The 25,958-nt window shown below is 33.0% G+C and overlaps 1 protein-coding gene across 8 annotated transcripts in view; it reads left to right on the top strand.

Moving 5' to 3' along the window:
- RALGAPA1 (Ral GTPase activating protein catalytic subunit alpha 1) overlaps positions 1-24,696 on the top strand; it is a 259,309-nt gene extending 234,613 nt beyond the window's left edge. For 6 of the 8 annotated variants that reach the window (XM_049899503.1, XM_049899496.1, XM_049899501.1 and 3 more), the window contains 2 exons: positions 15,075-15,199; positions 23,367-24,696. In XM_049899503.1, coding sequence (XP_049755460.1) covers positions 15,075-15,199; positions 23,367-23,515 — 274 coding nt within the window. In that variant the 3' untranslated portion in view covers positions 23,516-24,696. Of the gene's footprint in view, positions 1-15,074; positions 15,200-15,788; positions 22,401-23,366 lie in introns of those variants that run through there. The other 2 variants (XM_049899498.1, XM_049899499.1) reach the window with 2 other exon arrangements.
- The last annotated feature ends 1,262 nt before the right edge of the window (positions 24,697-25,958 follow it).

Here is a 25,958-nt window from a genome sequence, read left to right as displayed (position 1 = left end):
ATTGATTGTCATATGCTGCTCAAATCGATCATGCTGGCAGCCAGAATTACAGTAATCTGTCAGTATTGATGACTGTCTTTCAGGCTTTGAAACCTTTCCTTCAATTGTCGTTGCTTGCATTACTTATACTTGAAAAACATTTTCTTGCAACCTCTGATTTTGTCGGCTAGGTACTTATTTTTTTTTCTTTTTTTGATCCTTTATTGGTTTGATCATGCAATTAGAATTGAAACACAACACTGGGGAGGAAGAGTAGGCGGATTTTGGGTAATGATTTGACCCGAAGGGTATTTCTAGTTTGATCTTAGCCTTCATTTATTAGTTACCTGTTGAAAGAGTGAGTGTTTTTGGTTTGTATTTTGTTTGTTTTTGCAGTGGGAACAGTAATTCCAAAGCATTAATTGCATGACTTTTAGAATCATGATCCCATTTCTTAAATAAAAATCTTAAAGCAATTATTTATTTTGATCCTAGAAATATTTTAACTATGGCTTCTGAGTGTACAATGTTAAATATGATGCTATTGTGCATGTACTGTTTTTTAATGTAGATTTGTTGTACATAAAATTTTTCAGAAGTTACAGTATGTAATCATGTCTTTAATTTTTTATAAACTTTTTTATTATAGAACAATTTGAAAAAGTTACATAAATCATAAACTTACTATATAGTGAATAATTACAGCTTAACCACCACCAGGTCAAGGAATAGAATTGTGTACTATTTTTTTCTTTCAGAAATATTTATTGATCATTTATGTGGTAGTGCCTTGGTAAAGATTTTGGGAAGGATGCAAAGAAAAATCAGATGTTAACTTTGCCCTCAATAAATTTATAATCTAAGAGACAGAATAACATGTACGTTAATAATTACAATATAAGGTAAAATGTAAGTGTCATAGTAGGGTTACAGATAAAATGCTGTGGGAGTTCCAAGGAAGAAGTTATCTTGATGAAAGAAGATGTGGAAAGAATGTGTAGAAAATTCAATAGATGATCTGGACCTCAAAGGGTGGGATTTGAGTAGATAGAAGACAGCATGTCTGTTATAATTCTTATAAATTATATTTTGGGGTTTTCTATGTATGTATATATGTATATTTAACAAAAAAAGTTGCCTTCAAGTCGATTCTGACTCATAGAGACCCTATAGGACAAAGTAGAACTGCCCTATAGGGTTCCCAAGGCTGTAAATCTTCAAAGAAGCAGACTGCCACATCTTTCTCCTGCAGAGTGGCTGGATGGTTCCAACCACTGACGTTTTCACTCGGTTGCCCAGTGCCTAACCACTGTGCCACTGGGGCTCCTTGTATCTATGTATATAATATATACATAATCTGAAATATACAGTATGGGGGATTTTATACAGTTAAATGGCATCTTTAAAGAACACTTTATACCTCAGTTTTATATTTTTTGCTACCACAACCAATATTATTTGATTTTTCTAATCTGTTTAAGATTTGACTGTTTCTTAAATGCCAGAATTAGGTTTCTGTTTAACTTTATCGGACAAATTACCAGAAGTCAATGATCATTCTTCAATTAGTCACAATTTGTTGTCCCTGCAGTTCTAATGTTCAAATGTAAAGAACCTGTTGCAAAAATATAAGAGCCAAAACTAAATGAAATGTAATTGATTGGCTCTGCTAATGCAATTTGCCATTCAATATGATAGAACAGTATAAAACCTCTTAGGGGGCCCATCAATATTGCTGCCATTTCATGTTAGAAGAAAATGAGTTTATTGAGAAACTACATACTTTTCTGTATCTATTATCTTTTGTAGATCATTTCCTTGGAAGATAGTATTGATAAGGATAGGCTGTCCAAAAAGCTGATTGTTTAGAAATCAGCTTGGGCTTTGGAGTCAGACCCACTTACTAAATATGTCACAGCCTTTGTGTCTAAGTATTTTTTCTTAAGCTGTAAAAAGAATAATAGTGCCAAATTCAGGATTATTGTAAGGATTAAATGAAGTTATCCACATGTGGCACTAAGCAGTGTCTGTCATGTAGTTCAGTAAATGGTAACTACGTGGTAGTTGATTATGTTATCATTATTACTGTTCTCTACATTGACCCTGGAAATATTACTCTAAAACAGAAATCTAAACATATTAAAAGTCTTTTGATGGCTCTTGACTGCTGCAAGTCTAAATTCTTTAACTACCTGTAAGCACTTCTGTTAGCTTACTTTCCTACTACCCCAGCCTCGTATTTCTCACTGTAGCTTTGTCTCATTACAGCTTTGTACTCTTTCCCAGTTCCACCCCCTCCTCCCCCCATTACTCCCTTTGTCTCCTTCCACATTGATACATAGGATATGTATGTGTCCAGCTAAACCATATTCATCATCCTTGAATGTTCTTTTCCAATTTCAGGCCCATGTTTTTGCCCCAAGAATGCCCTTCTTTACTTTTTTGCAGCCCAATATATTCATCTTTATGATGCAAATAAAATTAGCCTTTGTTTAAAAAAAAAAAAAAAAAAAAAACCTTCCTTCAGTAAGCAAATTTAATTGCTCACACTGTTTCCTAACATTTTGTTATAAAACTTGCCATGTGTGTCAACAAATCTTACCATCCTTGTTTTACTAACTTCAGCATAGTGCTTCGCCCATGATAGGTGGCCAGTAATTTGTTATAATAGGACATGGTAAATGGATTCATGGATGGATGGATTTTTACCTATCTTTCCTTTTTAACAGAAATTTTCTCCTTTGTCAATGTACCTTAGTAATAAACCCACTCGTATTTCTATTGTCTGTGCTTTAGCAGTTTATAATTAGCCTGGATATTTTCAAAGAATGGAAAACTCCAAATATTTTCTTTAATTGTAGTAACTCTTACTTTGTGGTTTATGTTAGACTAGGCTACGGCTTCAAGAGCATGCTGGGTTGGTAACAGACATTTCCTCTGATACATGAACAAGTCAGAAAAGCATACACACACAAGGGTATTATGTTTTGACTGATTAATCAGAATATTTTTATTAGATGGCACTGTAGTTTAGTGAAGGTAATTTTCAGAGAGAAGTAATCAGTGGGGGTTTCCCCCCTACATGTAAGGGGAAGGGTGAATCTGTTAGGGTGAAAAGTTAGATAAGACTCCCCTTACCTGATGACAGTGACAGAGATTGTCTTAGGGAGAATATAGCTTGGTGTTCCCCCAAGAAGGAGGCAGAACTTAATGCGCTAATGACAAATATAAATATTTTAAAAAGCTATATTCACACACACACAAAAAGAAGTTTGCTAAGCAATTTTGGATCATTCATTTATTCACTCAATATTGGCTACCCCACTATATGAGAAACACTGTGAGAGAAAAGCTAGGGATAGAAAGAAAGAGTCACTGCTTTAAAGGAGCTTACCACCAGCAGCTCCATGGGAGAAAGATGTGGCAATCTGCTTGCATAGAGATTTACAGCCTCAAAAACCCTGTGGGGTCCCTATGAGTCGGAATTGACTTGATGGCAAAGGATTTGGTTTGGTTTACAGTCTGGCAAAGGGTAAAAGAGAGCCTGATGAGTAAATGAATGATTGGCACTCATCTGATGAGAGTCCAGCAATAGTGATATATACAAAGTAGAATGGTAACAGAATAGAAAGTGATTAATTTTAAGTGGGGAAGGAAGGTGAGGAGTAGAAATTAGGAATGGCTTTACAAAGGTAGCATGTTTTACTAATTATATGTGGGACTTTCCCAGGCAGTAAATATCAGGAAAGAATTTCTCAGAGGTAGGGAATAGGCATGGAGGCATAAGAGTGTAATGTGGTCAAGAAATACAAGGAGCTCAGTTCTTTTGGGTGGTATTAGGCAAAGGGAAGAGTAGTAGCAGATGAGGATCAAGAAATAAGTCAAAGTCAGATAATGGAGTCAAGCAGAAAGAAAACCAATTTAGGCTTGATTTTGTGTTACTCTCAATAATATGGCAACCAATATCTTAAGTGACAATTCCTTCTGCTTTTGTTTGATTTTTACATGTTGAATATGAGAACACTTACAGTTCAATTTTTTTTTTCTTTTTCTAGTAAAGCCTTCCCAAGGTAACTTAGTTTATTAGACAATTATTTGAATATTCTTTTTTGTAATAATTAGTTATATAGTAATTGCTAAGCCAAGTTGTTAATTAGTCCTGTTTTTCTTAATGAGATTAAGAGGGTCTCTAAATGTTTGATAATGTTTACACCTGTTTGGCATTTTAAAAAGAACAGTTGAGATTTTCATAATTCCTACATTTCATGATAGACTCCTCATTCCTGCATAACAATCCTTCTTTACACTTTCCCTGTAAAGTACTTTTACACGTTATTGTACTTTTTTACATTATCATACTTTTAGATGTTATAGATAAAGGAAGTACTTTTATTCTGTTCTTAGAGTACATTGTCTTCATGACAAAAATACCAGAGGAAAAGAAAGCTCTACCACCATCTTATCTGTTTTGTCAAATCCAGTGTGACAGTATGGTCCACATATGCCAATCTAGACAGTTGGGTCATATCACAGTACACCAGAAGGAAGATAGAAAACTCCATCAGGGCGTGGACAAACTATTCCCTAAAAGCAACGAAAATTTTTTTTCTCCTTCATTTTTATTAACTTCTCAACCTGTGCTAGAACAGAGATATTTTTTCTCTTTTAGATCCCTGTGTTGTTGTTTGTGATGAGGGTGCACTGGTATGCTGAATTTATTATTCACCACACCTATTACATACTGTGCATGTTTTACTCTTTGTTTAATATAAAAATAGCAGTAGATTCAGATGCTATTTGGGGATTTCAGAAACCAAAAAGTAAAGGACGTAAGGCTGAAATTAGTTTTTAACCCTATTTGACATAGGAATTGCAGTGTTTTTAATCTATTTTTTTCCTTTTGCTAAACATGAGGGCTTTTGCTGTTGAATTTTTAATAACTCAATACTGGAATTACAATTAAACTATGGGTCACAAGTCTCTCCATTTTCTTCTAACTGCTTTTTCTTTCAAACACTAAAATACAGCCTATTTAAATCTTAACTTTTGCTTGCCAAACCACTGTTACCGTCCATCTGTTCATGCCGATTGTAAAGAAGGTTGGTTTTTAGTGAAGCTTTGCATTTCACATAAGGTATGTGAAGTGAAATTTCACAAGGGACATGATGGATCCTGATTCTTAGTGATAAACCTTTGGGGCCATCAGGGTTGGCATATGGTCCAGTATGATATGAAGGCTTGGGTTCCCTGGCTTCACTTCTTTGGCGTGAAGCTGATAAAACCTGGCTCTTGAGTATTATTTCACTGGACACCAATCATGGGCAGCAGGAACTGCCCATTTAACTCTCTGTGGGAAGGAAGCCCAGAGAGCATTCACAATGGTACCATTGTCGAGTCACAAACTGCTCTGAACAGCTTGACAGCACTAGGGAGGAGGGGAAAGGGTTGCTTTACTAATTGCTGTTCAGAAAAGAGAAGGAGCAAAAATAGCTATTGTAGAACCAGTGTTTCTACATTTACTTACTCTCTTGATAGGAGTGTTGACTTTTAGTTAGCACATAGCTACTATCAGAAAGAAAGCAAATGAATATATCTAAGTAACCACCTGTAGTAATTCCTTGTTAACATGTATGTATTTTCAGCCCTTCAGGTTATAGCAGGGCAAAAGTAGGACTTGCTTTATAATATTTTTTATGTTTAGATGAAAATAATGTACTTTTTATCTTCATAAAATTTTTAAATGAGGGAAAGAGTGGATTAAAAAACACCACTTTTTACATATCAGGTAGGTCTAAAGACAAATTCAAATTACTTCTCTTTACTCTTTGCATTTTAGAATTTCCAGATAATGTCTGAACACATATAAACTGCATTAATATAGAAATGTAAATTAATTTAATACATAGCAATTGCAAGTGCTAAAATAATATACTAAAGATAGAATGTCTATTAAATACTGGGTTTAACATTTAAATGATTAGCTTATAACTATTCCAGACATGGATGGTTATCTCACACATTGGATTCTGCCTATTTGAGGTATCTTAAAAAATTTGAGGGCTGTTTTCCTTATTTGTGAAACATCGTATACCCTGATATTTTTATAAAGACTCCTCTTGGCCTTTCCATTTTCTTCTGATCAGTCTAGTTAAGAAGCAATTGGTCATTCTGATGCAAAGAAACAATGATTACAACCTTAAAAAAAAATTCAAAGAATACTGTCCTGACCTCACAGTCAGATAGTTCCATAGATGATTCTTTTATTTAGTTGAATTTAAATTGGCTAAATTATCTTACAGTATTGTAATTTATGCAACATATTCTTAAATACGTTTATTTAAATATGTTTGTTTCCAGGCGCTCAGGACCCAAGAGAGACGTTTTAGGAAAACTTTATAATTTTTTTTAAATCAGGTGCTCTTGCCAAATTGGGGGAAAATCAAATGCAGGTTTTGTAAAATTAGCAACAGTCGGTAAAATTACTAGTATTCCATCTCCTCATATCCCCTTAAGTGATTTAGTAAATGGGCACAAGTGCAATATTTCAAAACCAGTAATTCATTGAATGCCCGTTCTTCCTTTTACTGCAGAATAGATTATATTTAAGTCAAGATTAATGGATAGATTTTGATGTTAAAGTCCAGTCTCTAAGCCTATCATTCCCTTGGGGGCATATAGTGCATTAGTTTAAGCCAATATACTGCTTATCGTAGATTCTATGACACTGTCTTAAATGACAGTTTGCTGTACTTTGTTACTGCTTACTATGATAATAAAATCACCCTTTTTCGTATTCCCGATAATTATGGCATTTAAATAAAATCATAATTAAATTAGTCCACATTTAAGTAGAGATAATATTTAAGTAATTGTGCACTGTAAAATTTCAATTGTTTGGTTTTTTTTCTTTTCTTTTTTGTAATCTTCAGACAAGGCCCAAGTTTAGTATTTAGTTCATACACATACATTCATTTCCTCAACTGTTATGTACTGAAATGTTTGTTCCCAAAAGGAGCAACACAAAATGATGTTTCTAGTATTCCGCCAGTGTTTTTTAAACCCGTACTCTAATACTAGTGATTCTGAAGCAGTTTCTACTATGAAAGTCCCGTTATTACTAAATTAATGGTAATACTTTAAAGTAGATCTTATCAAGAACGATAGTACAAAACTTCAGTTTCATTAAATATGAAATCCAGGTAACTTAGTTTTTCTTTTAGATGTTTTGTTCCATACAACTTTCATGAAAGTGGAATAGATATACTTATTTGATAATCATATTGGTGCTTTTTGCAAACCACCAGTGATTATTAGATTATTAAATTGGAAAGGATTTTCAGAACCTTTTGGTAGGTTTAAATTTTTAATCCTATTTATTTAATATTAATCTTTTCAGATCTATTTACATGAACTTTGGTAGAATTGAGCTTATCAGCCTTTGCTTAACATTTTCATTTAGTAATTGACTGATTTATGAGCAATTATATATGGTCCAAATTTTATTCAACTCCGACTTTCCATAATAGGGCTATCCTCACACTGCCTTAGCACCTGTTATGGATTTTGAGTCATCTGGCAGCCCATGGGACTTAGATAAAGAAGTACCAGGTGTCCTGCCTGTCTCCTAATTGAGACGCAGTGAAAACAATATAGACTTGGCAATATGGTTAAAAGGATGGATTAAAGCCCAGTTTTGTCTACTCTGACAAATCACAGCTTTTCTTCATGGTGTAGATAGTATCAACTACTAAAGGATTTCATTAGTGTAAGGCATCATAAAAATCATAGACAATAGTTTATCATAACCTGTTGCAGACTTTCAGAAGAATTTTTAACATGGCATAAATGAAACAGTATTAATACCAAGATTCATGTTATTTATGGGAATTTTATTTTTACTGTATATGAACTCTAAAGTACATGTTCCTTGAAGAAATTAGCTGTGGGAAAGAAATATAGTTTCCTTCCCTCCCCCCAGCCCCCAGTAAATTATTTCTTACTGATCTTAATATATAAGGTAAAGAGTATAGTTTACTTCTGTCTTTCAAATGAACAATGCCCATTAGTCCATGGGATACCTAATTATCCTATATATTTCAGGAAAATATTCTACTTTATTACTGATAACAGCCATGTTATCTTTGAGATGTACTTGCAAAATAAATCTAGCTGTTACCTATATCTCAATAAAATTCCTGTTCTTTATTATTTTTTCAAGACATTTCAAGGCCTTTTAAAGCTAAAACACCAAATGTGGTTTGTTTTTTTCATTTTTATTTTAGTGCCCATAGAGGATTTTTCCTGTGAATTTACTATTTTAGTATATAAATAGCTACCTTTCAAAAATTGCTGATCTTAGAATCTAAGCTAGTATTTTTTGTTTTGACCGTCCTTGAGCTAATGAAATGCCTAACATACCCGCCTCCCCGCCCCCCCCCCCCACGATACCCAGGTCATTGAGATTGGTAGTAGAATGAGCACTAGACTATTAATTAAAAGACCAAAGTCCTATACCAATTCTGCCAGTCAACAGCTTTGTTTTTCCAAACAAATCTGTTTGTACTCTTCATCAAGACAAGCCTTATTGCTGAATAAACAGTTTGCTGATTTTGCTAAGTTTCCTGAAAGTAATGTTTGCGGATGTTTCCTACCTCTTGTTCAAACTGTCCTTGATAAATGATGCCTTGTCTTGGGATAGTCCCTCTTGAGATGGCTATTTTTAAAAAACTAAATGTTTAAACTTTCAAGTATTAATTTTCGCTGGTATTATTACTGCTATTCTTATGATATACAGAGCAGTTTTTGAAATCTGCCTGAAATGGTTTTGAAATTACCCTTTATTTGATTTTTATCTATAGAGATGTTCTTAAAAATGTTTTCCTTTTATCCCTTCTCTATAGATGTCCACATAAATTAATTTAAAGACATTGTCTCATACTATTGTAGAATTTATGAAAACTCTTTAAATTTCTTTAAATTAAAAATTGTCACAACCAGTGGGCAAAGTGTTTATTTCAATGCTTATTTCAATACCTACACAATTTCCACTTCTTTGAGACTGGCCACAAATTACATGTGAGCTAGATATTTACACAACCTACTGGGAATGCTGAAAATTATCACAAAGCTCAAAGCTTGTGTTTCCTGATGGTATTAAGCTGTAAATACTTCAAGATTTATGAAATTTCTTCTTTAGAAGTATTTATCAGTTTCCTTTTCTCTTAAATGTTACACCCTACATATTTATACGTTGTGCTGTATTCACTTTTTCTTGTTCCAGAGAAGATCCTCAAGATCATGGGAAGGGGTGGAAGCAAACACTTCTCACAAGTAAGATTCAAGCCCTCTCTATATATATCCAATTCTAGGAAACTCCCAACTGTATTTGCCAACCTACATTTGATTCAAGGGAGCCAAGTTAGAATTAAGAACTTGGTATGTTAGCATAACAGACATCAAACCAACTTTCTTCATTTATAAAGCCATTGAGTACTAATGAGCCCTATGTTAGCTGCTGGAAACATAAATGTAAAAAACCACATGGTGCATCCAGGTAAATTAACAATTAAAATTTAAGTAACATGAAGATTATTGGCTGGACTGCTGGTCTCTATAAAGTGAAATGCTAACATACAAAACATACAAGGACGACTAAAATCTGCTCCCAAGAATCAGGGACAGAAATTTTTTCTAAAGAAAATATAGTCTATTAGGAGAACAAGCTGGAGAAAGAGGCGCGCATACAGTATTTAACAACTGATCCTCCAGGGCAGGGGGAGACCCTGATTTGTGTTATTCACTGATTTCTTTGATATAAATACTCCCCCATAGCCAATTTCAAACTACCAGTGATTTAACAACTAGCTTGCAAACTTTATGAATATTGAGCAGTTGGTTCTTATCTGCTAGTTGCATTCCAGTTTTTAAGTCAGTAGGCAAAATTTCTAAGTGATTTTTACTGTTGGAACTTGCCCTTGTCCTGCAATTGCTGTTCTTGGAATCATGTATACAGAAAAGGAAGGTGAAATTCTTAAGTGCTGAAACCACAAAGAAGCCACGTGAGTGTAGACACATGCTTCCTAAATTATAATTTCAGAATGATCCTTAAAATCCCCGAAGCTATGCAGCTGACCATAGATACAAACACTTTTGTCTTCACTAATAAAAGGAGCCAATAGTTTTTTCTTGTTTAGGAAATAAAACAAACCTGAATTTAAGAGAATTAATTTAACCATGTTGTAAGTCTTTAATATCTGCTTATAATTATAGTTTTTATAATTCTTTTTATGTGAGAAAATAAACTTGATACGATCTTTCTTTATATTAAGGCCTTCCTGAAAAGTTGTTTATAAAGCCAAATTTTACCTATTTTTCTAAATCAGTAAAATTTTAGACCTTCTACTATCTAGCTATGTCGTTTAACTGCTCAGATTTCTCATCATAAAATGAGTTTGGACAATTTCTGTTGAATGCGATTCTGTATGTTAATTCATTATCATTGTAATACCTGAGATGCTGATGTAATTCCATGTTTTAAAATGTTTTTAGCACTTTTAAAATATTACTCTTGAGAATACTTGTTTTTGTTCTGTGCAGCATACATATATGCATCTATACACACATAATTTCCACTTCTTTCAGACTGGTCACAGATTACATGTGAGCTAGATATTTATACAGCCTACTGGGAATGCTGAAAAGTGTCACAAAGCTGAAAGCTTGTGTTGCCTGACAGTAAAAGCTGTTCCCAATTACCAGATTATACTGTTTAGAAAATTCTGTGGAGAATAAAAAGTTGTTGCTTCTTTAAAACCAAATCTACTATTCTCCCTATATGTTAGTAAAAGTGAAATACTTGGTACTAATTGACTTTCTGAGGTATCTTTTCTTCATTTTGTGCCTTTTCTCCCATGAGAAATCAGTTTCCTCACATTGGGAAGAAGTCAAGAGTCCTTCTGTACATACCACAGATAAGAAAAATTTAAAAAATTCTTGCACATGAATAGAGGTATATTTCCTAAACTGATATTGATAATTGTTCCCTTGGAGACAGCTATTTACAGAGACTTGAGCCAAAGGCCAGGACAGATGTAGAGGAACTTTTGGGTTACTCTGTATTTGTATCCTTTATCTTCAACATCTCTGTGAAGAGACTAGGAGTAAGTGGTATATCCCCATTTAACATGTGGATAAACTGCAGCACAAAGAATTCATATCTTACCAAGACCACGCTGAAATTGAACCCCTACTTTTTTGGCAGCTGGTCTTGACACGGTGACAGAGTGCCGTAAATAATTTCATATATAAGCTTAAAATTAAAAGTAGTTACTTAAAATGTATAATAATATTAATATTAGTAAAGTGCAGAATAGGTATAAACTCTTTATGTTATAGAAAATACATATTTCTCATTATTTTTAGAATAGTAATATTCCTTTTTCCCTTTTTGCTTTTGCAGAAAGTAGTAGGAAGGAGGATTAGTGGATAATTACAGTGCTGTGATTGTAGCACCTGTGTGTTATTTCTTTTGATTGGCTAGTTCTGTATTAAAGATTCCTACCAGGTAAAAGTCCCCCTCATCAAATGATTTTTATTAGCTAGTTCCTTCCTCCTCCCTCCCCCATCAACTCGTATTGTTTTGAATTTACAACAAAAACTTTTGTAACTCAACTTAGACCTGTTCTTTAAATTTTTGTTCTGAATTTTTTTGTTACTTTGTTTTTACTTGTTTATCATCTCACACATTGCAGTTTTTTTTTAATTTCAGTGCCAATGGCAACACGTACTCACAGTAGGAGTATAGCTTAAGTTGCCCTGTTGTTGCTAGCCATTGAGTTTGTGTATGCCACTCAATTTGTTGGTACTAATAACTCTTCCCTAGAGAGCTGCCTTTTAAGGAATAAGAGTCTAACCTATTATAAGGAGATATAGGAATTAACCGCTTTGGATTGTGGTTACAATTGCAGATGCTAACAGCACTGTTTGGAACTTTGTCATTATCTCAATCACAAAAAACACCTTGTTTGTGGACTCAGGACTGTGTTTTAAGTACTTAGAATTCATTATGTCTTTTTAATGTATGTATGTCTGTATTAAAGATTCCTACCAGGTAAAAGTCCCCCTCATCAAATGATTTTTATTAGCATGTTCAGTATCAAAAAGAGAAAAAAATACTATAGATTGTGTGGCTATTGTTGCTGTGTATTTGACTACATCCAAACTTGGAAATTCATAAAAAATGTTTAGCTTTTCCAAAGTGAGTTACCTTAAACTATAATTATTTACAAAGCTAACAATGTTTTCTCATGACAACTCCCACAAAAAGAAAACTTCAGGCATTAGCCTACCATAATATGTAATGAGCACTGCATTTTTTTTCATTTAAATTCAACCATTAAATGATTGTTTTCCCTCACCTATAGTAGAACTTTTTAATATTAGTTTAGAAAACATTGTTTCCACTATTGAAGGTTCATTGTAATTTTATTACATAATCATGCATTGTTATACAAAATGTGTACATTATATCTGGAAAGTAACCTCATTTGCATAATTTTAGTTTCATATAGCTGTGTATCGGGGTTTCTTCGTTTTTTTTTTTTAATTTCCTCTTGTATAGTGAAATAGAATTGCCCTCCAAAATGTATCCTATCTATATATTCATTTTCTTGCTTTGATAAATTTTATACATTGGAAATGTCCTTCCTACTTTAGAAATATTAACATCTGCTTTCTTTCTGCCTAATTTTTGTGTAAACACTTAATAAGATAAAGTGAAATATTTCATTTATAGACCCTCTGAAAGTAGAGCATTTTAAAAGCAGGTAGGTGTCTCCACCCTACTTTTCATGAAGCATTTTGCCCATTCAAGCAGACTTTTAAAAACAGCTTGTTTTGATAGCAGACTGTTCTCCTGTGGGCCTTCAGCCTTTGCTTCCTGGCAGCACCTTTGGTGCGAAAAGAGAGTGATCAATTGGGAGACTATCAGTGCCAGCATGCATAGAGTGATAAGTTAACACACCACTGGGAATTTCTAGGGCCCACCAAGATACTTCACTTCTAATGTGCTAACAAGCTCATTTTTCTACCTCTTGCCTCTTCAGTTATTTTTTTTCTCAGAAGAGCTTAGAAGTTGAGTGCATCAGGCATAATGAAAAGCTCTGTAGGAGGGAGAAGCAATAACCCCATTTTTCCCTTTTCAGCCAAATAGAAAATTAGTTTCTGGTAATACACAAAGGCCAGTATTTTTTGTACAAGGGGCACTGCTGTGAATCAAAGGACTCTATTAACTGCAGAAAATTCGGCAGCTGTGAATCTCCCCCAATGAAAAAAGTACTTTCCAACAAGTTGTGAGATATGTGGTATTATTTAGATTGAACCATCAGTTTCATCCTCTCCCACTTACAACCATATACCCTCCTTAAAAGTGTGCTATATGATTTTTCTGTGTTCAGACTAAAAAATGTCTATATTATCCTTCCATAAAATCCTTCATGTTGCATTTTAGCATCTTGTCCTATTGCTACCCATTTAGAAGTAAAATTCTTTTGAAGTTCATTCCCACTGACAAGAATTGAAAATAATGGATTGCAAAGAATTGAAATTGAGATTATTTCAATATTTGATATGTAAAATAGTAATACAAGAGGAGAGTATGTAAGTTGTTTTTAAATCAGATTCATCTTAAGTCAGATGCATAATGAAGATAGTCATGTGTTCAACTTTTATGCTTTTTTGTCTTCTTAATCAATATTCTTTGTAAATGTAACAGGCTAAGGTACCTCCCATTGAATTATCAATTATTTTTAATTAAGTTATCTTCCTCTAAAATTATTTTTCTTGGTGTTGGCTGTAAAGCTGGTCTACAGTTTTTGGAATTATAGAACTGTAATAATTGAACTGTAATTTTTTTTTTTTTTTTTTTCAAAATGAGAATAAGCAATTTTCAGGGGAAAATACTAAAATAGGCTTTGGAAAGAATTCAGTGAGAAAAGAAGAACCAATAGGCAATTTTTAATTATCCTTCATACTTATTTAAATGTCTATGTAAAGCCTATCAACATAGCACACTGAGTTCATCAGGAAAACTTCTCAAAGTTGTAGAAGAAAGGTTAACTGATTTCTCAGTTCAGGAACTATACGACATGAAGTCAGCATGTGAGTTTTTCCTGATAATTGTATGTTGCTGCCTGCTGCTCTACATTTTGACAGCCATTTCCATAGTTGCTTTCGTGAACAACAGAAATATTCTCTCTCTTTCTCACCCTCTCTGTGCTAACAGCACAATCAGGCCTGCTGAAACAGGAAGCCTGGAGTGGGTTGTTCAAAAGCAACAACACTTCAAGGTACTGGTTGCTTGTCAATAATATCAGAGAAGAAAATGTGGTGAAAGAGAAGTACAGTATTTTTCTGTCAGTGTCAGTGCCCTGTAGATGCTTTGTTAGCCAGTATTTAGAAGTCCTGTGGACTCTTTGTAAATATTCCTGCTTGTTTCTGTGTTATAATTGACTAGGTATTTTTTTTTTTTGACATACAGATTCAGCTACATATTTATCTTAACCACATGGAGTTATTCGGGGATTACAGCAACAGTAGTATTCCATTCAAAATGAGAACAATTGTTGAGAAAATACAGGGTATTTAGAAAAAGAAGATATGCAGGAATTTTTCACAATAAATCTTTACAGATAAAAATAACAGAATTTGGACACAGTATCTTAAGCATCCTCATAATATTTATTGTATAGCTTTTGAGAGTAAATCTGCAGATCAAAACTGATTAACAAGATGAGCCCTAGGCTGACCTCATAGCAGTTGAATCCTTTTTTAAGTAAACTCTTACCTTTCTTTCTGCCAACAGGTTAGTATTATTATGATTTTCTAATAAATATCTCCCTATTAAGCCATTATTTGTAGTCATATGCTGAAGAGTAAACTTACGTTAAAAACTGTAATTTATTTTTACTCTTAAAAAAAACCATACTCGAATTTCTTAAGAGGTAATGACTTAGCACTAGTAGTAATACTTGTTGATGAGATCCATTCTTTTCTGATGCAAGCTGCATTTAAGTTGATCCTTAACTAAAGGAAATCAGCTATGAGGAGAGAGCGCGATACCTGCAAACGATCGTTCAGCACCATTTAGAACCAACCACATTCGAAGATTTTGCAGCACAGGTTTTTTCTCCAGCTCCCTACCATCATTTACCATCTGATGCTGGTAAGATTAAAAGCAAGTATTAGTTACTTGTAGTTATTGGAACTTGAAATGCAATACCCTTTTATTCTAAAAACTCTTAATAGAAAACTTGGCGGAAAAATCCCAGTCATTGAAATATACAGATTATTCATCACAGTTTAGTATTTGAATTTGGCCTGTAAATTTGATTTGTACTTGATTTTACTTAAATGCCATTCCTTTAAAACTCAACAGTCTTCATAAAAGTACATGCACCACATTTCACTTGAGATAACGGACAGTGACTATTGTGTCTCATGGAATCATTACTGAAGTTCCTGCAAAAGAAACACAAGTTGAGCTTGTATTCTCTCTGAACTTTAGAGGATCAGATTTGATGACCAAGAATATTGCCTCTTCATCTGTAATCTTAAAAATAAAGCTAAAATAACTGTCCAATTTACAAGTAGTAAATACACTTTAACAATATTTGAAGATTGTAAGAGGGTACTGCATTTTTACAGTTAACTAATTTTGAAGAAATCAGTAAGAAAATAACTTGTGGCCTTCCTATTCTGTAATACCTTGCACTCCTTATGATTGTTTCATTTATTTTATTTTCCCTCTTTAGATCATTAAATATCAGTTCTGTTTATCTGAAGGTAAGACAAAGTGTCAACCAAAACACCCTCTGTTCTTCCTCCATATCCTTTTCTAAAAATTAGCAAGCCACTCAGCTTGGAACTCAAACCATAAGCAAGCTTAACACTGCCCTGGTTCGTACTAAATATTTCAGAAATTGTCACTAAATTTCTTCCAGAGTTATACTTACTAACCCAGGTCTGCATGAAACACTAACACTGGTTCTGGGATTAAAAAAAAAAAAAAAACTAATAATAGAATCATTGGTTGAAATTAGTTACACCTTGTTGTATTGACCTTTTTTGTCTCTCAGCATGAAAAAGTAGTACTACTGAACTGAAGTGGTGTGTCTTTGTATTTTGTAATGTGTTGCATTATTATTAGATATCTTAATTCATCAAATGGTTATTCTTTTGTGTGCCTTACACTGTATTAGGCACCTAAAATACAAAGATGGCTATTGGAGTGGTGTTCACAGAAGGTAGGAAAAGAGTATATAGTTGAAGTTCATCATAATAAATCTTCAAATTCTCTTCGTGTGAAATAAGTTTTCTTTATATTAAATAAGTTAAAAAGGCACAGTACTCCTTTTCTGGTCGAATTTTTAAAATTGGTATAATTCTCAATTGAAGTTTAGTAAATGAAATTAAAGCCTCCATTCCTGTCACTATTAAATTGGCCATTTAAAAAATAATTAAAAAAAAAAAAACTTCAAATCTTTTCAATCAATATAAAAAACTTAGCATAGAGAAAATTAAATTAGGTTAAATCTCTTAAAAAGGGATAAAAAATCTAAGATTCACTTTAATGGATTGACACTATGTAAAATTATTCTGTTTAGTATTAAGAATGATGCTGAAAGAAAGATATTAGAAGTAAATTAATGAGCAACAAAATGAAAACTAGTTAAGTATACCTGGCAATTTCATTGTTTAATAAAAGAGCATATCTGATAAAATATCAGATTATTAAAATACATGACTAACACTTTTGTGTATCATGTAGTCGAGCCATAAATTTCACAACTGAAAAATATTGAAAATAAGACCACATTTGTACTAACTTTTCCCCTTAAATTTATAGACTGTAGGTTTTCATGTTGCAGTTGTTTACCAACTGGAGCCACTGATACTTTTCTTCCTAATGTTTTCCATAGAACCCTGCACACTTAGGTAATATATAATCTTGGAAGTAAGTAATATTCTCACTTTTGGAGACACTAAGCAAAGGAAGCAATCAAGTCAAAGCTCTGTTGGCGTCATTTTTTAACATATCTTACTATTTTATTTATTCTACAATTTGTGTAAAATAAAACTTAATGATCATTTAAATAGAAATTTGAATTTGAACATAAATATTACTCTGTGCTGTAAACTTTTTTTCAGTTAATTTTTAAAAAATCATCTTTGCCTTTCTTTAGTAACCATTAGAGACATGCACTCTGATTTTTACAAGGATGTTTTTACCTGTAGATAACATTGCTAGTGTTACTGAATGCATTTTGATAATGGTTTTTTTTTGCAGACTTTAATAGTTATTATGAAATACATAAATTTTTGAGTGACTGTCAGTTTGGAACAATAAGATGAAATATTTGCTCTTCTTGCAGTACCAAAAATATTATGGTATCTGAAGAATGATTGTTTTATCTTTTTCTTTCAATCATCTCAAATCTTGACTCTGCTGTGGTAAACCTCCCACGTATATGGAGTTCTTTCAAGTTACAAGTCAAAGTGGGAGAGAGAAAACATCAAATAAGCCATATCATAGTGACATGGACCTGACTTCTAGTTTGCAAAAATAACATAACAGTGTTATGGGGGTTCGATTTTATTTTTTTAATATCATGATAAGACTTGTTCACCATATTGAGAAGATGCATTTACAGTTAGTTGCACTTGAGACTCTACATACCCTATGCGTAACCTGTATGTATTAAATGATACTAATAACTTCATGCAATAGTTTGAAAGTAAGTTTTAAAGAAATACTAGTATGATAATTATATTGTGTCTAACCAATCCCATGACACAATTCTATTCAATGGAATAGTATGAGAAAATACTTTTTTTTTAAAGTTTACTTGGTACAAGATTGTCTAAAACTCACTTCCTGGTTAGCAGTGATGTACCAACTGTGATGACATGTAAATCCAAAAAAGGAATTTTCTATATAACTTCTCATACTTTTAAATAGAAGTAAATAACATTTTGTTTTATCATATTTGATCCATAAATTTCTTAACTGTATTTTTCAAAATGGACTCCATCTGTGGCAGTAGACTGATACTTAAGGGAAATTATTTTTATCCCTAAGGTCATTGAGGGAGATACTGTGATGTCACACTTTGTTGATCTTCCTTAACTACATTAAAACATTATTAGATTTTTCTTGTCCTTTATTTAAAAAAAAAAAAAAATTACAGGAAAAAAATCCCTTTATCTTTGTCAGGCATGTGTGTGGAAAATATCAAAAGTTTTACAGTGAACTTTCTTTATTAACTTCATATTTAAGAACACTTCTCTGGCTCTAAACTTTAAAATGAAATTACTCTTCTTGGCTAGATTATACTGGCAATTCAAAAATGTGCATAATTTCCCCTAATACTTCTCTTATCAGTATCAAAAGTCTTTTTTAATAAAAGAAATTCTAAAATGCTGACAACAGGAAACAGAATTCTGTTTTGCTGAAAGTACACAGTAAATATTGATTGGTTTATCTTTCTCAATTTCAACGTTAAAAATACACCCGTATTTTTTCCAGTACTATACCTTTTTTTACTAATCATCAGCTATAAATACTTTTTGAATACCTATTGCATGGTATACCTAGAATTACCTCTAATACTTGGTTATTCTAATTGAACTAGTAGATACCTCCCTTTGGGTTGTTTTTCTATAGATCAAGTTAGAAATCTTAATACTTTAAAAAATTAAAGGGTTAATTGGTGTTTGTGTGTGTGTATACATACATACCACTTAAAATGTATGGATTCCTATTTAAAGGAATATTATAATAGCAGTGAGATTCAAGTATAATTTTTATGCCATCAAAATCAGACAATCTAGACACAATGATTATGAAAACCTAGAGTAGTAACTGTTTTAGCTCATTGTCCTTGCTCAAAAGTTATTTTAAACTTGCCTCCCCTTCCCAGTCTTTGAAATATTCTGAGATAAAATACTTTAGTCCCTCAGAAGAAAGTTATTTTATAAATGTCCTAAATACTGTTTATAAGTACCAGTAAGAAAATTAGTTTCCTTCAGCATATAAGTTATAAATTTTTTAATTTAATATGTTTTTTAAAATAGATTCCTACTCATATTGTTTTATCAATAGATTAGCCTGAAATTGTAAACAGCCAGTTGTATTGTTTTCAGTACTTTGAACTTGGAAATTTAGCATATATATTGCTGACCAAGAGGCAAACAATATTAATCTTAAATCAAGTTCATTTACCTTTTATGACAATAATTACTAGGTTCAACTTCCATATACAGCATTTATTCAGATGTGAAATTTTTGTAATGAAATAATAAAATAATAATTGAGCAATTACTGAGTGCCAGGTACTTAGCTAAGTACAATACATGCGTTCTCATATTTAATCTTCATGTCAGTTCTGTAAGGAGAAAAATAAAGCTTACTTAGAGTCACATGGTACTTGGTAAAGCCAGTATTCCAACTTAGATCTGTCTGACATCAGAGTCCATGTTCTTAACTATTATTATTATGCATTTAGTCTAAATATTTTTAACCCCTTTTTGCCATTGAGAGAGAGAAATAGTTGCCCAATAATCTGTCATATTTACAAGTTTAAAGTTGTTAATTTTTTTTTATTTTAAGAGATCTGCTTTTCCTACCCATTGATGTATATAGGCTTTTGAATCAAAGTGATTTGGATTAAATTTTAGTTCTGCTGTTAATTATCTGCAGGAGCTCAGATAAATTAATCTATCCTACACCCAGTTTTCTCATTTTTAAGAAGGAGGTAAATATATGACAAGGTTAACCTTATTTGTTCTAAGTCTGCAATGATTGTGGTTCTCGAATATCTTAAAATAAACCATTTGTTTGCCTGAATCTTTATACTATTTTATTTTTAATTATGTAGTATTACTTCCTTTATGATATTCACTGGTGAATCCATGCTATTCCTAACCACTTACCAACTCCTTTAACAATATTAAAGCAATAATGTTATTTGGATAATTTGTAACCTTCGTATAAGTTTATATTTTGTGAGAATATCAACATAAGAGAGAATAAATTCTTTGATTTCCCCAAAACTAAATTTGGCAGTATATTGTGTTCTCCACATTTGAAAGATTATATCTTGTGGTGGTCATTTTCTTCAAAAATATTTCTAATTTCTTCTTTTATAATTCTCATCTGTTCTGAATCAAAGTTCATTAAATTTTACTCCTCTCTGTTTCTTTATTATATAGCTATACTTTTTATACACATATTATATGCCAGGATCTTTGCATATGTAATCATTAATCTCCACAACAACTTCGTAAAATAGTGTTGTTCCCATTTTATAAACAAGAAAACTGTCAGTTTGCCCAAGGTCAAGCAGCTAGTAAAATGACAGAGTTGGCATTTAACCTAGGCCTGTCTAACCCATGCCTGTGCTTTCTAACACATCACATTGCCTCTTAGTTCAGTATTAACTGGAATTACTTTCCAAGCCACAGTATTTTTAAAAGCTTTGTTAAAGTATACTTAATAACTTTAGCGGTGTTAAACTTGTCATACCTGTCAGCAAACAGTACAAACAAAACCACAATTAATAACAATCCATTGCACTTCCCTTTTTAATCTGTATAGACCTCAAAGTGATATTTATCATGTTATTTATAGTAATAGTTTATTGGAAGCAATGCCATATATGAATCAATTTATTATACTATCAAGATTTAGACACGGTCTGTATGAGCACTGGAAGAGTCTTAGTAACACATACAGTACAGGCAAACATAGGAGCCCATAGGTACTTTTTAAACTTTATCCTTGAAGATATACTGATAATAGAAATAATTAGATAAATCATTCTTTATAATTCAAGTGGTATAAATCAATAGATAGAATTGAAAATGAGATGAAGTGTAGGTATTTTCTGTATTCCTTACATCTAAAAGTTGAGATCTATCCACTATAAATTATTTATAGAGTCTAAATATTATTTGCTAAAATATGAGGAGGGTAGGAATAGCTGTACATCACTTACACTAAAGAGCTTGATTTGACTCTGAGTTGACTGAACAAGGATTTCAGTTTGAAGGCAGTAAGGGAGACATGGAGGAATTGCTGTTTCTGAGAAAAATATTCTTTGGTTTTAGCATAGTCTAAAGCAGAAGCAGTGTTCTCTGATAAAATTTTTTATGACGATGGCAGTGTTCTGTATCTGCATTGTCCAGTATGTTATCCACAAACTACATACCACTATTGAACACTTGCATTGTGGCTAGTGCACTGAGGAACGTGATTTTTATTTAATTTTAATTTAAATAGCCATATGAGGCTATAGGTACCATATTGGACAGTGCAGCCCTAGAGCCTTGACAACTGAGTGGTTAGGATAACATGCGACTAGTACAGTGAACACTTTCAAAGGTAGATGTTTATAGAATCTCTCATAGACTTTTTTCTTTTCTTCTTTTTTCCTGTAAAACTGTTAGTTGGTAAGTATAACATTTTGAATTTACAAAGCATTACCCATTGTGAAACATTATCACCCTAACGCATTGCATGCCCAATTATATTTCATAATAAAAACCTGATTACTCTCTTCTCTGCTTCTCGGTTAACACTGGTAAAATTCTGCCCTGTGTCTCTCAGATCCGTTATCTATCTTCTCTTTTGTTTTCTCACCTCTGCTCGCTACTCCATTTCTTCATTCACAACAAAGAAAGAAATGCAGTGATAGTTCTCTTCCTCCCAAAACCTCCGCTAGAAAACATTGGCCATCTCAAGGTAAACAGCCATGGGAAGGCCCTCTCATGATGGCCGAGAATAGTCTGCATTACTAGAAAAGCATGAGCTACTGCCCTTCACCTTCCTCCTGCCATCCACCTGCAGTGCTTCCCTAATGAGGGCCATGTTCTCCTTTAGATTTTCCAGTGTAGGGCTGAGCCAATTCAAATCTTCAGGAAGAGTAAAGGTGAACAGAAATACATTTTCTTCTCATTGTTTTTTGAAGCCCAGCCTCATTAAATTAGAAAAGAAAAAATTTTGAAGAAGCTGCTTTGAGAAAGAGGGCAATTGACCTAGATTTTGAATGACAAGATAATTTATTTTTGGCAATGTATATTTGTTCTTAAATATAACATTTGGCCTGAAAAGTACTTTGAAATGTTCTACAGAGATGCATTCTTACTCAAGACATCTTAATAGGATATGTACCCCTTATGACCATTTTTGTTTTTTCTGATAAGTATTTATCACTTCAATTTAAACATAATGTTTCATTGTATGGAAGTACTAGCATAATTCTTTCCAAGCTTAAAGTGTCAGTGAGATCAAAAATCTCCCTACAGAGTAAGGAGATGTATAAGTTTAAGCCTGCAACCATTGGTGGATTTTTTTTTTTTTTTTTGAACACACATAATGAAAATTTTCATATCCATGAGACCTGGAAAATCTGAATATAAGTGCCTTAAAATATACAGAATTTCATACTGTTGTTATTTTGTTATGCTTGCAGATATTCTTTGTTTTTTCTCAAGGGCTTTTTAATTTTAATGTAATCTCTGTTCATCCAGAAAATATCTGAGAACCTAAAATTTGCAAGATTCTATATTATTGCTGTATATTAGAGAATCATAATTCATAGAAATACAGAGCTGAAGAACTACTTTGTACATGACACAAAGAATTTTCCTATTTGAACTTACTTTGCTTCTTTTGAATTTTTTAGATTTTATATCTACTAATTTTACTGGTTATCTTCTTGAATAATCCACCTTTTGAATAGTATAGCTGGGAGAATTTAAGTTAGTTAAGACATTTTCTGGGTTCAGTTCATCTTTTTTGACTGACTTTCAGATGAGAATTCTTGCCCTCTTCCCCTCAACCCCAGGAATTTATCTTGCTCTTTCTTAAAAGCATAAATACCTAGCATGTATAGTGTTCTTAAAGTGCCGAGTTCCTTTTTTGAGGGTGTTATTATTTTCAAGCTTAAGCAGTGATGTCCCTATTCATGGTTCTTCCCTGAACCCTAGAAATAGGAATTGGTCTTTCTCACCTGCTTCTTGAACCCTTCCCTGCATGCTTTGGAACCCTGTCCTTTCTGGCCCAAAGATTTTGTTTCCCATTGCTGTTTCCGTGGAGCTCTCTGGTTGGTTCTGGCTTTTGAGGTGATTGCCGCTTTCTCGCAAATATGATTACATGACCCATTAGATCACTGTGTTTTAAATATATTAGTAGGCTGTTGGAACAAGCAAGTTTTCAAAAGACCTCATTGAGGGTTGGGACCCATGCTATAAATCAGTAGTAGAAAAGTTATTTCTTACAGGATGAGAGGCTGGATGTTTGGTACTAATGCTCTTGCTATTTCCCACAGGCATCTACTCAGAGATTCTACCCAGTGAAACTCCAGCAGCAACGCAGGTAGATGGGGCTGACCTAGCCTCTCCAATGTCCCCTCGAACTAGCAAGAGCCGCATGTCCATGAAGCTGCGTCGTTCCTCTGGCTCAGCCAATAAATCCTAAGGAGACAAGCAGCCCTGCGGTGATCAGCAGTAGCCACCTTAGCTCGAACACAGTGTTAACCCCGTTAGGCCTTCATGTCTGCCATAACATGCATGTTCCTTCCTGTACATTTATTTTAGAAAACACTGGATTTAAATAATTTATAACTTAATATTTTAGATTTGGATTGTTTATTCAGTTGGGTTTTTTTTCCCCCACATGCCAAGCTGCCATATTTTTGGGGGGTGGAATTTTATTCTGTACCCTTTACCTTCCTAGATAATTATGTCTAAATGGTTTTGCTTTTAATTTCATGATTAACTTCGAGCCAAAACATAATTGGACAGATAGTCTCATTATTTTATTTATTGTGCCCCATTGCAGCTTTACAGCTCGATATAGTTTTTTACAAATGTAAAATGTTAAATTTGAGCATTTGTAAAGTTGTAGCAAAAGTTGCAAATTGGTTAATACATAGGATGTATACATTATTTACGTTAAGAAAATAAAACACTTAAATGGTCTTTTAGCATCTCAGATTCCAACTAATTTTAGCATTAACTTTTTCATCCCAAAGCAACGTTTCATTTCTTGGCTGTGTCGGTGATGCCATGATATATTCGATAATAAGAAAAATCACTGTGCTGAACTTTGATTTATGTTTAGCTTCCAAATGATTTTTCTAATGTTTTGGTTTTTAAATGGTATCACTGTTAAATGCCATTTCTTTATGGAGATTGTGGCCCTTTATTATCGGCTACTGGATCCTGGTGTATCTCTGTACTTGCTTAAGTACCAAAAGGGGGAGGGGAGGGAGAAAAGACTTTTCTGATATAACTGTGTTGCTTGAATTATGTATATTATTAAAAAAGAAAAGGGAACATTACCCAGGAATCTAAGTGAAATTTAATATTGTTAATACTGAACTTGCAGGTTGCAGGTCAGTATACATTCCACCCTCCAGAAGTATTTTCCTACATTAGATAAGCTGCTCACACTTTGCTCACACTTTGTTTTGAATGGGCATCTCCTAAGGAAATGTAGCATGACATCGGTACTAACTGCATGTGTAAATACATCATACTGGCAAACCATAAAATATAAATTATGTATCATCATTCATGTAGTATCTACAAATTTGTAACAGTGAAAAAAAAGATGACATGATATTTAATAATACAATAAAAATATTCTTATCACTTCCTGTCCGTGAGTGTTGATTCTTTTGTTTCATGTATTTTCAGACTTAATAAGCAGGGCTATATGGTTAATGGAGAGATATCAAGCATGAAACTAGTTTTAGTCAGCCGTAAAAAAATGAAATTGAATCCCCTCCTTATGATACACCCCAACTTCTTTCTCAGAGTTCCTACCACAGTTGTTAAAAACACAGGAAATTATACACCTTTAGGAAGGTTAGTCAGACTTCACTCAATGCGCTGGGTGAAATCACCAACTTACCTCAGCCTTGCGTTTCTTTGATTTCTTAAATTTCACGTTTTATAATGTGCTTTCAAGAATAAAACTTTCTACAGACGAATTTTTCTAAACAGCCTTTCAGAGTTCCTGTGTACTTGCTTTTGTTTTGTTTTCTTATAGAATAAAATTCTTATGAAACTATTGAAGCTTATGTACACGATAGAGTTCCTGAAAGCAAGATTTAACAATATAGACAGTTTCCCACAGTCAAGGTGAAGAATTACAAAAAAAAAAGTAATCACTGACACCTTTCTAAAATGATTTTTTTTTTTTTAATGGCTTGGTCATATTTAACAAAATGAAGTGAAAACACCAACTTGAAATAAGCATAGTTAACATGATAGTTTTCATTTTCACATAATTCACTAGCTTAGATTTTTTTTTTTAAGAAATATTTAAAATTATTTTCTGTTGATATTAGAGAACAGGTGTCTTTAAAGAACAGCACATATCCTTTGCTGTTTGGAGCTCGGTCTATGCAACCAACCATACTTAGAAAAATTTCCCAATGCATTTCTGTACCATTACATTCATTTGCAAAGTATTGTGTTTTTACTCTGTCAATGGGTCAGTAAGATTCTAAAATAAAGTGCTGGTATTTGGGAGATAAGAAATGTGGCTTTGAAAGTAGGCTGTGTCCAATGAGACTGTTAAGACAAACACAACACAACAAAGCACATGCTATGTACATTTATTTGGTGGTAAGCATTTTACAAATACGGGCTATCTGTCAAGCAATGCTCACCCAGTGTCCCAAACACTGGCTATTAGGGTGTGGGCACAGCATGTACACTATGATTTACAAAAAGCAATTCAAAAACAACTTGCTGCTGAAAAAAAACTTGAATGGATTATCCATTTCATAGTGGATTATAGGTATTAACATCTTTAAAACTGGACATAGTTGCATATGTAATACACAGTATGAGACTTACAACAGAAACAAACAGTTTGGGTGAAATTAAAACAGTCAAACTTGAGGAAA

This window comes from Elephas maximus, chromosome 10 (assembly GCF_024166365.1).
Source record: "Elephas maximus indicus isolate mEleMax1 chromosome 10, mEleMax1 primary haplotype, whole genome shotgun sequence".
NCBI lineage: Eukaryota > Metazoa > Chordata > Mammalia > Proboscidea > Elephantidae > Elephas > Elephas maximus.
This window is presented reverse-complemented; position numbering and strand designations above follow the sequence as displayed.